The 16605-nt window shown below is 36.5% G+C and overlaps 1 protein-coding gene across 1 annotated transcript in view; it reads left to right on the forward strand.

Moving 5' to 3' along the window:
- Nucleotides 1-16605, forward strand: part of Malrd1 (MAM and LDL receptor class A domain containing 1) — a 667530-nt gene that overhangs the window by 234157 nt on the left and 416768 nt on the right. Inside the window, exons 19-20 of the mRNA XM_021156265.1 lie at nucleotides 12337-12513; nucleotides 14464-14626. Of these exons, the coding sequence (XP_021011924.1) occupies nucleotides 12337-12513; nucleotides 14464-14626 (340 nt within the window). The remainder of the gene's footprint in view (nucleotides 1-12336; nucleotides 12514-14463; nucleotides 14627-16605) is intronic.

The raw sequence follows: 16605 nt of genomic DNA on the forward strand, positions 1-16605 counted from the left end.
AAAAAAAAACAAAAAACAAAAAAAGAAAAAAAAAAGAAAGTTTCTAAAGAAGACATATTTTATCAAAGTTGAGAATGTACTTTGTTCTTTCTTCATAGTCACCTTCCTCAGCTTAGCCGTGATGCATCAGCAGCTTGTATATTGGCAAGCATAGCCTATCCAATGATTTGCATGATACCAGTACAAAGCTATCCCTGAATCTGAGTAACCATCCTTTTTTCTTGCAATAAAGGGCTTTTTTTATTTGAAAATTTCTTTATTTAAATTTCAAATGTTATCTCCTTTCCTGGTTTCCATTTCAAAAACTCCTTATCCCTTCCTGACTCCCCCTGCTCAACAACACACCCACTTGTGCTTCCTGGCCCTGGCATTGCCCTACACTGTGGCATAGAGCCTCCACAAGACCAAGGGCCTCTCTTCCCATTGATGACCAACTAGACCATCTTGGCTACATATTCAGCTAGAGCCATGAGTCCCACCACTGTTTTTTCTTTGTTTGGTGGCTTAGTCCCAGGGAGCTCTTAGGGTACTGGTTATTTAATATTATTGTTCCTCCGATGGGGCTGCAAACCCCTTCAGCTCCTTGGGTACTTTCTCTAGCTCCTTCATTGGAGACCATGTGCTCGATCCATGGGATGGCTCTGAGCATCTACTTCTATATTCCTAAGGCACTGGCAGAGTATCTCAGGAGACAGATATATCAGGATCCTGTGAGCAAGCTCTTGTTGGCATCCACAATAGTGTTTGGGTTTGGTGGTTGTGTATGGGATACATTCCCAGGTGAGGCAGTCTCAGGATGATCATTCCTTCAATCTCTGCTCCACACTTTGTCTATGTAACTCCTTCCATCCACATTTTATTCTCTCTTCTAAGAAGGATTGAAGTATCCACATTTTGGTCTTCCTTCTTCTTGAGTTTCATGTGTTTTGTGAATTGTTTCTTGCGTATTCCAAGCTTCTGGGCTAATATCCTCTTATCAGTGAGTGCATATTATGTGTGTTCTTTTGTGATTGGTTTACCTCTCTCAGAATGATATTCTCCAGATTCATCCATTTGTCTAAAAATTTCATAAATTCATTCTTTTTAATAGCTGAGTAGTACTCCGTTGTGTAAATGTACCACATTTTCTGTATCCATTCCTCTGTTGAGGGACATCTGGCTTCTTTCCGGCTTCTGGCCATTATAAATGAGGCTGCTATGAACATAGTGGGTCATATGTCCTTATTACATGTTGGAGCACCTTCTGGGTCCAGTTTTCTGAGGAACCACCAAATTGGAACCACCAGAGTGGTTTTACCAGCTTGCAAATCCCACCAGCAATGGAGGAGTGTTCCTCTTTTTCCACATCCTTGCCAGCATCTGTTGTCACTTGAGTTTTTTATTTTAGCTGTTCTGACAGGTGTCAGAATCTCAGGTGGAATCTCAGAGTTGTTTTGATTTGCATTTCCCTGATGACTAATGATCTTTGTTCCAACCCACAGGACAGTAGACAGTGACTTGAGGGGCACCTGGAAGAAATGGGGTCAAGAAATGCAAAGACCAGACAGCAAGTCAAATGGTCTAATCAAGCTTACAAATTTGTATTTTTCCCCCACACAGGTTATATACTCATATGAGCAGGAAGAGGGGTGGAGTGGGGTCGCTTAGTCTCTGGTTAATGCACCTGTTCCCGAGGAACAGGATATTGACTGAGTAAACAGTTCAGCAGGAAGATCAGAACAGAATGGGTTATTAGGCACCTGTCCACAAGGTTTATAAGTATTTGTTCTCCACTGACTCCAGAATCTATGTCTATTTGTACTCAGCTGAGCTAGTACTTTCCCAGAGAGACCAAGACTTTGTGCCAGCAAGCGCTTAATGCAGTTAATGTTCAAACAAGGTTTCTCCCAACAGATGTTGAATATTTTTTTAGATGCTTCTCAGCCATTTGGTATTCATCAGTTGAGAATACTTTGTTTAGCTCTGTATCCCATTTTTAATAGGGTTATTTCGTTCTCTGGAGTCTAACTTCTTGAGTTCTTTGTATATATTGGATATTAGCCCTCTACTGGATTTAGGATTGGTAAAGATCTTTTCCCAATCTGTTGATTGCCTTTTTGTCTTATTGATAGTATCCTTTGCCTTACAGAAGCTTTACAATTTTATGAGTTCCCATTTGTCAATTCGTGATCTTATAGCAGAAGCCATTGGTGTTCTGTTCAGGAATTTTTCCCCTGTGACAACATGTGTCCCTTCACTTCATAGGAATTCTTTTGTCAGACTCAGTACTTAATATCAGGGTTGTCAATAGGAACACATTTTCTGCTCATTTATTCTGCTTGCAAATTTGATACCATTTCCATATTAACTGAACACTTATCATGGACTCTGATTAGTATATTTGCAATTTTTGATATGTCAGCAAAAATCATCCAGGATTTTTTCATGTCTTACAACTGCAAAAGTGGAATGTTTTTTTCTCAGCATGGATCTTAGCATGCATTTTTATTCCTCATCATTAGGTGAGTATGTTGGCCATTTTCAATTTGAAGCATACATAGCTCAGAATGTTTTCCTTGACACTCCAGAATTGCCCATATCTTATTCTTGTGTTTTGAGCATATCGTTCATTGTAGTAGGGAGTATTTCAGCACAAGGAATGGTTTGACATAATTGATACTATGGCAGTCAGTTTGGTAACTGAGATGGTTTCTACATGACTAATGGACAATAGACTATATAGTGTGGGTAGGTTGGACAAATAGTGGTTCAGATCCCAACGAGGAAGAGCAAAATGATGCATTCTTTCAACATGCCTTTCAGAACCATGTTCAATTTAAAACTAAGGAAATTTCTATTTAGTCTTTTCACACTGCAGCAATTTGAAAGCAACAGATACCAATACTTTAGATAATTTGGATAATACTTCAGTTATCTTGACTAACTTTATCTTGAAGTAATTTTTCAATGAACTTGGTGGTGGTTATTTTTTATTCAAACCATGTAAGTCTGTAGTTCCCTTAAAATTATCAACATTTCAAACACTAAATCACTCTACAGTTTAAGTTTTTCAAATTATGGCATAGTTTAATATTAGGCAACAATTTTTATCTCTAATTTTTCATGATGTTGATGATGGTACTTCCATTTGCAGTAGGATGGTTCTCTCCCTACTGCAACTTTTCTTCTTAATCCATTATTATTAAATTCATATCTTGCCAGAGACAATACCTCTTTTTACTATAAACTCTTGCCTACTTTACATATCCTCTATGTTTTAGCTCCCAGTGTAAATAACCTAATTATTACTGATATTCGTAATCTCTACTCTATTAAAGTAGAACACATTTTCTTTGATTATCATCTCTTTTCATACATGGCCTGAATTCAATAGCCCTTTATTTCTGCCCTTTTCCCACTTCTGTACATTCCCTGGAGAAACAGTAGCAGCTGATTAGGATTACTGTGTTTGCAAAGAGAACTAGACTGTGTGCTCCTGGTTCCTCACTTACTCTTTTCTTTTCTTTCTTTTTTTCCATTTATTTATTTGTTTATTTTACATCTTGATCACTGCTCCCCACTCCTGGTTGCCCCACTCCTTCCTCCCATTTTCCCCTGCCCCCTTCTCCTCTGAGAGGATGCCTCTCCATTATTCCCCCACCCTGATGCATCAAGTCTAAACAGGGTTAGGCACATCCTTTCCCACAGAGGTCACGCAAGGCAGCACAGGTAGGGAATAGATTCCACAGAGAGGCAACAGCTTTAGGGACTGCCTCTGCTCCAGTTGTTGGGGGAACACATAGAGACTGAATTGTACATCTGCTACATATGTGCCAAGAACCTTGGTCCAGGCCATGTTTGCTATTTGGTTGGTGTTGGTCCCTGAGAATCTCCAAGGGTCCAGCTTAGTTGATTCTGTTGGTCTTCCTGTGGAGTTCCTACCCTTTTCAGGGCTCTCAGTCCTTCCCTCAACTTTTCTATAAGACGCCTGAAATTCCACCCAAGGTTTGGCTATTGGCCTCTGCATCTGTTTCAGTAAGCTGCTGGGTGGAGCCTCTCAGAGGACAGTTATGCTAGGCTCCTGTCTGCAAGCATAACATAAATAATGTTGGAGATTGGTGCTTGTCTATGGGATGGGTTCAATTTGGAACAGTTATTGGTTAGCCATTCCCTTAGTTTTGGCTTCATCTTTGTCCCTCCTTTTCTTATAGACAGGAAAACTCTGGAGTCAAAAGAATTATGGGTAGGTTGGTGTCCTTATCTATCCATGGGGGATCCTGCCTGGCTACAGGAGGTAGCTTCTTAATGTTTTATATCCATGTTGCTATGTATCTCAGCTAAGGTCACCAGAACTGACTCCTGAGAGTTTCCCCATCACAGGTCTCTGAGACAGATGCTTTCCCTGCCCTAGCTGCAAATTGCCATTTATTATCCTGGCCTTCTAGCCTTCTCTTCTTTATCTCCCCAAACCTGATCCTGATCTTCCCATTCCCCTCCTCATCCTCCCTTCTTCCCAGTTTCCTCCCTCCATCTGCCTCCTATGACTATTTTATTCTCCCTTCTAAGTGAGATTCAAGAATTCTCTCTTGTGCTATCCTTCTTGTTTAGCTTCTTTGTGTCTATGGAGTGTATTGTGGGTATCCTATACTTTATGAGTAAATACCATGCATGTCATTTTGGGACTGTGTTACCTCACTCAGGATGATATATTCTAGTTTCATCAAATGCCTGAAAAATTCATGATGTCCTTGTTTTTAATAACTGAATAGTATTCTATTGTATAAATAAACCATACTTCCAGTATCTATTCTTTAGTTGAGGGACTTCTGGGTTGTTTCCCTTTTCTTGCTATTACAAATAAAGCTGAAAAATAAGCTTGAATAAGTGTCCCTGTGGTATAATGGGGCATCTTTTGGGTATATGTCTAGGAGTGGTATAGATGATACCTATTTGAGGTAGACTATTTTCAATTTTCTGAGAAACTGCCTAATTGATTTTCAGAGTGAATGTATAAGTTTGCTCTCCACTACCAAAGGAGGAGTGTCCTCCTTTCTCAACATCTTTGGCACCATGTGCTGTCACTTGAAGTTTTGAACTTAGCCATTCTAATGGGTGTAATAAAGAAGGAATCTCGGGTTGTTTTGATTTGCATTTCCCCAATGACATAGGACATTGAACATTCTTTAAGTGCTTCTGAGCCCTTTGATATTCCTATGTTGTGAATTCTTTGTTTAGCTCTGTACCCTATTTTTAAACTAGGTTATTTGGTTGTTGGTATCTGACTTCTTGAGTTCTTTGTAGATATTAGATATTAGCCCTGTGTTGAAAGTAGTGTTGGTGGAGATCTTTTTCCAATCTGTAGGTTGCCATTTTGTCCTATTGACAGTGTCATTTGCCTTAGAAAAGTTTTGCAGTTTCATGAGGTACCATTTATCAATTGCTGATCTTTGAGCCTGAACTATTGCTGTTTTGTTCAGTAAATTATCTCCTGTACCAATGAGTTCAAGACCATTTCCAACTTTCTCTTCCTTTAGATTAGTGTATTTGGTTTTATTGGTTGATGTCTTTGATCTACTTAGACTTGAGTTTTTGTGCAGGGTGAGAAATATGGATTTATTTGAATCCTTCTACATGTAGGCATCTGATTAGATCAGCACCATTTGTTGAAGATGCTTTCTTTTTTTCATTGTATGGATTTGTTTTCTTTGTCAAAAATAAAGTGTCCATGGGTGTGTGGCTTTACTTCTGGGTCTTCAATTAGATTCCATTGATCACCCTCTCTGTTTCTATACCAGTACCATGCACTTCTTATTAATATTGATCTGTAGTACAGCTCACAATCAGGGGTAGTGATTTCTCCAGAAGTTCTTCTATTTTTCAGGATTGTTTTTTAGCTATAATGGGTATTTAGTTTTCCATACGAAGTTGAGAATTGCTCTTTCAATGTCTGTAAACATTGCATTGAATCTGTAGATTGTCTTTGGTAAGACACCAATTTTTAATATGGATCCATGAACATGGAAGATCCTTCCATCTTCTGGTATTTTCTTCAATTTATTTCCTGAGGAACTTAAACTTCTTGTCATACAGTTTTTTTTTTTTTCTTGTTTGATTATAGTCACACCAATATATTTTATATTATTAATGGCTATTTTGAATGGGTTATTTCCATAATTTCTATCTCAGCCTGTTTATCATTTGTAAAATGAAGGGCTACTGATTTCTTTGAGATAATTTCATATTCACTTCCTTTACTGGAGGTGTTTATCTACTATAGATAGAAGTTCTCTGGTATAATTTTTGGGTCACTTACGTGCAGTGTCATATCATCCATGTATGGCAATACTTTGAATTCTTCCTTTCCAGTTTTTATACCCTTGATTTTCTTAAGTAGTCTTATTGCTCTGGATAAAACTTCAAGTACTATATTGTATATCTAGGAAGAGATAGGGCATCCTCATCTTCTCCCTAATTTTTGTGAAATTGCTTTACGTTTCTCACCATTTAATTTGATATTGGCTAGTTGCTTGCTGTATATTGGTTTTTAATATTTAGGTATGTGCCTTAATATCCCTGATCTCTCCAAGACTTTTAACATGAAGGGTACTAGATTTTTTCAGAGGCTTGTTCAGAATCTAATGAGATGACCATGTTTTTTTTTTTTCAGTTTGTTTATATGATAAGAATACATTGATGAATGTTCATATATAGAGTCATCAAAGCTCATTGGGATGAAGCCTACTTGATAATTGTAAATAAAGATTTTGATGTGTTCTTGGTCATTTTCTCAGAATTTTACTGAGTATTTTTGAATTGATGTATATAAGAGAAATTGGTTTGAAATTCACTTTCTTTGTTGAGTCTTAATCTGGTTTATATATCAGGGTAACTATGGACTCATAGAATGAGTTTGGCAGAATTTCTTCTGTTTCTATTTTGTGGAATAGTTTGAGGAGTGCTTGTATTAACTTTTTTGAAAGTCTGTTGGAATTCTGCACTAATACTGACTGGCACTGTTTTGTTTTTGTTTTTGTTTTTGACTAAATGACAGCTCTATTTCCTTATGGGTTACAGGACTGTTTAGGTAGTTTACCTGATCTTGATTTATCTTTGTTTGGTAAGAAAAGAAATAAGAAAATAATCCTTTTTGTTCTTTTTTAGTTTTTCCAATTATGTGGAGCATAGATAGGCTTTTGAAGTAAGACCTACTGATTTTTGTAAATTTCCACAGTTTCTGTTGTTATGTTTCCCTTTTTATTTTTGATTTTGTTAATTTGGATACTGTCTTTGTGCCTTTTAGTTAGTTTGGCTAAGGGTTTGTCTGCCTTCTTGATTTTTTTCAAAGAAACAGCTCTTGGTTTTGTTGATTCTTTGTATCATTCGCTTTGCTTCTTTGGTTGAATTCAGCCTTGATTTTGACTATTCCCTTGCCATGGGCTCCTCTTGGGTGTGCTTGCTTCTTTCTGTTCTAGAGATTTCAGGTGTGCTATTAGGTTGATCATATGTGATCTCTACAATTTCTTCATGACGGCACTTAGTGCTATGAACCAACTCTTACCACTGCTTTCATTATGTCTTATATATTTGTATATGTTATGCTTTTATTTTCATTGACTTCTAGAAAGTCTTTAATTTCTTTCTTCCCTAACCAAGTTATCATTGAGTAGATGGTTGTTCAGTTTCCATGAGTATTTAAACTTTCTGTTGTGTCTGTTATTGCTTAAGTTATTTTGTGTACTGTAGTTGTTTAATCCATGGTGATCTCATAGGATGCAAGAGATAATTTCAATCTTCTTGTATCTGTTGAGGCTTACTTTGTGTCTGATTATATGGTAAGTTTTGAAGAAAGTTTCCTGAGGTGCTGAGAGAAAGGTATGTTCTTTTGATGTAGGGCAAAACGTTCTGTAGATATCTGTTAGGTCCACTTGGCTCGTAACTTCTGTAAGTTTCACTTTGTTTCTATTTAGTTTCTGTCTCAATGATCTGTCCATGGGTCAGACTGGGGTATCAAAGTTCTCCTCTATTATTGTGTGAGTGGTATGTAATTTAAGTTTTAGTAATGTTTCTTCTATGAAAGTAGGTGCCTTTGCATTGGGGGTGTAGATGTTCAGAATTAAGACATGGTGTTGGTGGGTTTCTTCCTTTATGAGTATAACGTGTCTTTTCCTATCTATTTTGAATGTTTCTCATTGAAAGTCAATTTTATTCAATACTATAATGGCTACTCCAACTTCTTTCTTGGGTTCATTTGCTTGAAAAACCTTTTTGCAGCCCTTAACTTTGAGGTAGTATCTATCTTTGATGCTGAAATTATTTCTTACATCCAGCAGAGTGTTGGGTCCTGTTTATATATCCAGTCTGTTAGACTGTGTCTTTTTAATTGGTGAATTGGGTCCACTAATGTTGAGAAATATTAATGACCATTGATTGCTAGTTCCTGTTATTTTAATGTTGGTAGTGGTACTGTGTGTGTGTGTGTGTGTGTGTGTGTGTGTGTGTGTATGTGTCTTTGAATGTTTCTGATATAGAATATTTATTTCTTGTTGTCTGGATTATAGTTACCCTCCTTGTGGTGGAGTTTTCCTCCTTATATGCTCTGTAGAGCTGGATTAGAAGAAAGATATTGTTTAAATTTGGTTCTGTCATGCAATATTGCATTTTCTCCATCTATGGTGGTTGAAAATTTTTCTGGGTGTAGCTGTCTGGGCTGACTACTGTGGTCCCTTGGATTGGCACGACATCTGTCCATGACCTTCTGACTTTTAGCGTCTCTCTTGTGAAGTCAGGTATAATTGTGATAGGTCAGCCTTTTTCTTTTATGACTTTTAACATTCTTTGTTCTATATATTTAGTGTGTTGATTATTATATAGTGGGATGATTTTCTTTTCTGGTCCAATATATTTGGTATTCTGTAAACTTTTTGTTAGCATATAGCCTTCTCCTTCTTTAGGTTAGGGAAATTTTCTTCAATGATTTTGTTGAAAATATTTTCTGGGCTTTTGAACTGGGAATCTTCTCCCTCCCTCTTCTATTCCAATTATTATTAGGTTTGGTCTTTTCATAGTGTCCCAAATTTCCTGGGCATTTTGTGTTAGATGCTTTTTAGATTTATTATTTTCTATGACAGATGTATCAATTTCTTTAATTGTATCTTCTTTGCTTGAGTTCTCTCTTTCATCTTATGTAATATGTTGGTGATGCTTGAGTCTGTAGTTCCTGTTCTCTTTTCTAGGTTTTCTAGCTCCAGTGTTGCTTTGGTTTGCATTTTCTTTATTGCTCCTATTTCTACTTTCAGTCAATGAACAGTTTTATTTTTTCTAAGCATCATTTTCTCCAGTATTGAGTTCATGTCAAAAATTTGGGGGTTTTAATCTATCTTCTTGCATATACTGCAATCCTACTTCTTAATTGTCTCAGAACTTCAGCTATAAAATGAAGTACTGTATTCGACAATCCTTAAATTTTCAAAAATACCCAAAATGCCAAGTCCCAGTGATCCAAATTGTTTAATATAGATCAGGCTTTTGTTTCCTATTTCACACCATGTTTTTGGTTTATTAATTTCCCATATGACAGAAATGATTGGACTCTGAGTTCCTCCATATCAAAGCTACTGCCAGTATATCCTCCAAAGTAATGCTAAAAAGTCTTGAAATAGTAATCTCATATATTATTATTTCTCCACAGCTCCTTGGATTTATCCAGACTTACAATTTTTCTCAAGTTACTTTGTCAACTAGTATTTACTATTCTCAGCTTATATTTTTAATGGCTCAACAGTATATATCCTTATCATATATGTTCATGCTATACCCTCATTATATTCAAAACAAAGTCAAATGAAATAGTCTAGTTTACCCCTCTTCCACCACTCATGTTATCATTTCATTGCTTATAAAGACTTTCTATGCTTCACTTTTTGATCTGATAAACTCTAATTTTACCCTTACATTGCCAAAAATTGTTTTTTAATTCCTATAACTTACATGTGCTCTTCAAGCATACAGTGAAATATTTCACCTATTTAATGGTTGCTATATTCTGTTGTGCATTCCTGCCTCCATTTATTTGTTCATCTATTCTCCCACTTGCCTGTTATTGTGAGCATGTTCACCACATTCCAGTTTGTGGATGCAGGTTACATGGAAAGGGGTGAAAAGAATTATTTTTTCTAACATCAACTTACCCCTTGGAATTCATGCAATGCATATTTGATGTCTCTGCCCAGTAGTGGAAATTCTTTTGCACCTAAGTTTGGTTTGGTTGTGGGTTGCCTTGGTCCTGTTTGTATTTTGATGTTAATTCTGCTTCACAACAGGAGCTGCCCTATAGGAGAAGTAGATCATGTACTCAGGCAATCTCACTGAAACTTGTCCCATGCTGACTGTTCAAATAAAGGCTAGAGCTGATGATTGGACAGTGAAAGAGAAAGGTGGGACCAGTGGACTCAGTGAGGGGTGAAGGGAGAGAGAGAGAGAGAGAGAGAGAGAGAGAGAGAGAGAGAGAGAGAGAGAGAGAGGAAGAGGAGGTGGAAAGAATATGGAGCAGAACTACATAGCTTGGAAAAAATTGCATGTAGCAAGGGGTCTCATAGCTGGGGAATAAATTAGTATAGTGATAGATCTGCCCAATCTAGGCATATAGCTTATAAATATAATAACTGGTTGAGTATCTATTTTTATCTGATTTTTTCTATTTTGTAAATTTATTTAAGTTTTAATTTATTTACATTTCAAGTGTTATCCTCTTACCCACTTTACCCCTCCTAGAAACTCCCTATCCTTTCCCCACTCCTCCAGCTTCTATGAAGGTGTTCCTCTACCCACCCACCCACACCTGCCTTCGATTTCCCTATACTAGGACATTTATCCACCGTCTAGAACCAAGGACCTCTCCTCTCACTGATGCATGACAAGGCCATCCTCTACTACATATGCAGCTGGAGCAATGTGTACTCCTTGGTTGGTGGCTTGGTTGCTGTTTGGTTGATATTGTTGTTTTTCCTATGGGGTTGCAAACTCTTTCAATTTATTCCATTCTTTATCCAACTCCTCTTTTGGAGACCCCTTGCTCAGTCTAATGGTTGGCTGTGAGCATCTGACTCTGTATTTGTAAGGCTCTGGCAGGGCCTCTTAGGAGACAGCTGTATCAAGCTCCTGTCACCATGCACTTCTTGGAATCCACAATAGTGTCTGGGTTTGGCAACTCTATGTGGGATGAATACCCAGGTAGGAAAGTCTCTGGATGGCCTTTCTTTCAGTCTCTGCTCTGCCCTTTGTCTCCATATTTGCACCCGTTAGTATTTTGTTCCTCTTTCTAGGAAGGACCCACTGATCCACACTTTGGTCATTTTTCTTCTTGAGCTTCATGTGGTTTGTGAATTGTGCCTTGAGAATTTGGTACTTTCAGGCTAATATCCACTTATCAATGAGTCATACCATGTGTGTTCTTTTGTGATTGGGTTACCTCACTCACGATGATATTTTCAAGGTCTATGTATTTGCCTAAGTATTTCATGAATTCATCATTTTTAATTCCTGAGTAGTACTCTATTGTGCACGACTTTTCTGTATCCATTCCTCTATTGAAGAACATCTGGTTTCTTTCCAGCTTCTGTCTAGTATAAATAAGGCTGCTATGAGCATAGTGGAATATGTGTTCTTGTTATATGTTAGAGAATCTTTTGGGTATTGGAGTAAGAAATTACTACAACAGACGTTGCTTTATTTGCCATTGAATGATGTAGAGTTGTCACTAGAATGTTTTATGAATTAACTTAACACAAAATTAATAAACTTCTATAAATTTGTTTTAGTTTTGATAAGTTAAGAAGATATAAACTTGTTTAAATTTTTTTAGGAAAAAAAAAAGTTGGAATCTGTCATGCAAGCTTGAACCAACAAAAATAACAAAGATTAGGTTTATGAGACCTGAGAAAGAATGAAATTGTGTGTAGTTTTTTGTTTGTTTGTCTGCTTTGTTTCATGTATTATATTTGAAGGTCCACTAAGACCTTGAATCTGGCTTCAGATGCTAGCAATAAGATGTGTTGGCTCCTACTTCTTTTCCAAGCCATTTCCTTTTCTTTGAATCTGAATCACTTTTCCTTTTAAACCATTGCCATGTATCAATTCTTTTGCCTAACTTTGGGACTAAAAAAAAAGTATTCCAGCTTTCTGCCTTTCCTAAGACAGAGTTGTTTTAAATGTCTAAATGAATTTAACAAAGTAATAAACACTACTAAATATCTCTCTTAAGACTGAATGCATAGCATAATTACAAATGTCAATTTTGAAAAACACTTAAGATAACTACAGGGCATGCCACATGATGTCTCTGTATTATTTCTCCCCAAGATAATTTGCCAATGGACATTCCAAGTCCACCAGAAACTTCAGTTCCAGTGACCTTGCCTCCAAACAACTGCACCGATGATCAATTTGTCTGCAGGTCTAATGGTCACTGTGTTGGAAACATTCAGAAATGTGACTTCAGATATGACTGCATTGATAAATCGGATGAGTCATCTTGTGGTATGTGGATTCCTAAGTTTTGCATAAATTAGGTATTAAACTACTGTTTTTATGAACTGTAGCACATTTGCCTCCATTCCCACCTTAGGCACCCATATATTATCAAGTGAGACATATTTAGGAATGAAACACCCTGATATACTTAGATTAACTATTTAAATTTTTATACTATTCAAATGCACACAAAATAATTATTGTAGCAAACATCTTGAATTCATAAGAAGAGTAACTTTAACACATGAGATGTGTTTCCATGTCTTGGTGAAATATGACGGTCATTTACAGCTACCTGCCAATTCATATCTCTTCTTACATAGATCAGTTGCAAATTACTCATTTATAATTGAACTTTCCAGTCAAAGACGATGATGGAAGAAGCAAAATTAACACATGCCTAGGAAGTGAAACACAAGTTAGACAGAGGAAATGCTTTGTGTTATATTTCCCTTTTATGATTGTATGTGAATTTATCATGTTGCAGTACAATTCATAATGTTAAAGGTTAAAAACATACCAATGACAAAGCATAATGAAACACTCATCTGTCCTCATTAGTGTGTTAAGAAGTCCTATGGTTTAAGATTTCTAATAAGAGTCAAAATTTTTCCCGTAACTCAGAAAAAAGTAATTCTTAGTGTGCAACTATACTACAAATATAGAGTAAACCAAAATACATTCGAAGCTACTGCATTCCATAGTGCACAGGTCATATAAGGGAATAATTCTTATCACTTTCAATAATGTAAAGAACAGAAATTGAGTCCAAATTATTGTCACAAGATAATTAAAGACAGCATATGTTATTATCAGCATTTAGCATCCAAATGCAATGACTCACTGCAGTTTAAAAAAGATTGTTTTGCAATGACATGTTTCCTTGTCAGATCTTGTAGTAACATATGTATTTAAGGTTTTCATCTGTGTCATTCCACAATTGTTACTATACTCAGAAACTGGGTCAACATCAGATTTTCTACAGCATGCATGAGAATTCAATGAATTGATTTATTTTTTTTTTTACTTAAGCAATAGTGATTTTAACATAGATGGATGCATATACATGTTCTTCAAGAGGAGGAAGAGTAAAAGAGAGGAAGAAATTATTTAGAAAGCATTTTCACATGAAAGTCAATGGAGTTCGAATTTTTATATTAGAATAAAATCATCAAATAATCTTAAAAACATTCAAGGTATTAAGACCAATATAAATGTTATTGGATGTCATATTGCTTTGAAGGCAAATGCTTTCATTGACATCTTTAAGGAATGAGCCAAAGTTAAGTGGTATATTACCTTGAACAAGGAAAAGCCAATAGTTCATAAAGACAACAGAAGTGCTGAGTAGGAAGATATGGGAGATAGATGCTCTAGGAGCTAATTAACATCTCACCTCCTAGAGAGAGGACACTGTTAATGTATGCAATTATTCACATATTTTACTTTCTGTAGGGATTCAAAAAAATGAACCTCAATTTTTCAATATTTTCTTGTGATCATATAAAACATTTGCCTAAATATTTTATCAGTGTTTTAAAGTTATTTATGAGAGCTAGGGAGATGGTGCACTTAGTACAATGTTGGCTAAATAAGCATGAAGATCTGTGCTTGATGCCCAGAACCTACATAAAAGCCAGGTGTGACAGCTTAGTCCCATAAGCCCAAGGATCCAGAGATGAGAAGTTTAAGACTCACTGAGCCATGCTAGCCAGCTGTCCTCATCTAATTAATAAATAGCAGGACAAATGCAAGATCCTGCTTCCAAAAAACTGTGAGAAACAACACACAAGGGTGATTTGTAGGATGCTCCCACAGGGACACACACACACAAACACACACATGTTTTGTACTATAACTTTTTGAACCAAATATATGAAAATTCTGCAAAGTATAAACTTTCCCTTGTTGTTCATTGTTATTAGCTCATCTTGTCTTTGTTCTGTTTTATTCCAGTACTGGAGGTTTGTACATTTGAAGAGAGAAACCTATGTAAATGGTACCAACCAATCCCAGAAAATTCACTCCATGATTCAAATACATTCAGGTGGGGACTCGGTAATGGGATCAGTATTCATCATGGGGAAGAAAACCACAGACCATCAGTAGATCACACAAAGTAAGTGACTATATATTTTCAAAGTCTTTCTTAGGAGACATTTCCATGACCCACCGTATCCTAGGTCAATGTTATTGTAGAGATTAATGTAAAGCCTAAGATCAGGATAGTTGAATGTATTATTTTAAACTGTACTAGAAAAAAACCTTTAAAAGCAAAAATGGGGCTGCCAATATGCCTCTGTAGGTAAAAGCACTTGCTGCTAAAAATGATGGGCCTGAGTTCAATCTTCAGAATCACATAGTATAAAGAGTGACACAGTTCCTACAAGTTCTCCTTTAAATTGTAAACGTTATCATTTATATACATGTAGCAGTGAATTAAATTGGCAGCTACACTTATTTACCTTATGCTAGTCCCCAATAACTACAAAGAGAAAACAAGATTTATTTAAAATTGCACCTCAATTTCTGAGCAGTTAAATGATATTCCTTAAATTTCTATGCTAATCTGGCTACTGTACAGCCCCATTTCATGGTACTTACAAATTATTATTGATCTGGCTTCTCAGACACCATCTTCCTGGCTCCAATTCTTTCAAACTGGCTGCTGATCTGAATCTTCCTTTCTCCCTCTTTCATTCCTCTGACTGGCAGATATGCCACCATATCCTCTGTGCTGTTCAGACATTGGGTGATCAGCATTTATTGACGATAAAAGAACTTTGTCTCTGTAACTACTTCCATGGGTATTTTATTCCCCATTCTAAGAAAGAGTGAAGTATCCACACTTTGGTCTTCCTTCTTCTTGAGTTTCATGTGTTTTGCAAATTGTATCTTGGATATTCTAAGTTTCTGGGCTAATATCCACTTATCAGTGAGTNCATATCATGTGNGTTCTTTTGTGATTAGGTTACCTCTCTCAGGATGACATCCTCCAGATGCATCCATTTGACTAAGAATTTCATGAATTCATTGTTTTTAATTGCTGAATAGTAAGTACTCCATTGTGTAAATGTACCATATTTTCTGTATCCATTCCTCTGTTGAGGGGCATCTGGGATCTTTCCAGCTTCTGGCTATTATAGATAAGTCTTCTATGAACATAGTGGAGCATGTGTCCTTATTACAAGTTGGAACATCTTCTGGGTATATGCCCAGGAGAGGTATTGCTGGATCTTCTGGTAGTACTATGTCCAATTTTCAGAGGAACCGCCACACTGATTTCCAGAGTGGTTGTTCCAGTTTGCAATCCCATCAACAATGGAGGAGTGTTCCTCTTTCTCCACATCATCACCAGCATCTGCTGTCACCTGATTTTTTTATCTTAGCCATTCTGACTAGTGTGAGGTGGAATCACAAGATTGTTTTGATTTGCATTTCCCTGATGATTGAAAATGTTGAATATTTTTTCAGATGCTTTATGGCCATTTGATACTCCTCAGTTGAGAATTCTTTGTTTAGCTCCATACTCCATTTTTAATGAGGTTATTTGATTTTCTGGAGTCCAGTTACTTAAGTTCTCTGTATATATTGCATATTAATCCCCTATCGGATTTATGATTGGTAAAGATTCTTTCCCAATCTGTTGGTGCCTTTTTGTCTTATTGACAGTGTCTTTTGCCTTATAGAAGCTTTGCAATTTTATGAGGTCCCATTTGTCAATTCTTGATCTTACAGCACAAGCCATTGCTGTTCTATTCAGGAATTTCTCCCCTGTGCCCATGTCTTCGAGGCTTTTCCCCACTACTCCTCTATAAGTTTCAGTGTCTCTGGTTTTATGTGGAGTTCCTTAATCTTTAATTTCTTTCTTTATTCCATCCTTGACCAAGGTATCATTGAGAAGAGTGTTGTTCAGTTTCCATTATTTATGTTGTTATTGAAGATCAGCCTTAGTCCATGGTGGTCTGTTAGGATGCATGGGACAATTTCAATATTTTTGTATCTGTTGAGTCCTGTTTTGTGACCAATTATATGGTCAATTTTGGAGAAGGTACCATGAGGTGCTGAGAAGAAGGTATTTCCTTTTGTTTTAGGATA

Source organism: Mus caroli, chromosome 2 (genome assembly GCF_900094665.2).
Source record: "Mus caroli chromosome 2, CAROLI_EIJ_v1.1, whole genome shotgun sequence".
Taxonomy (NCBI): domain Eukaryota; kingdom Metazoa; phylum Chordata; class Mammalia; order Rodentia; family Muridae; genus Mus; species Mus caroli.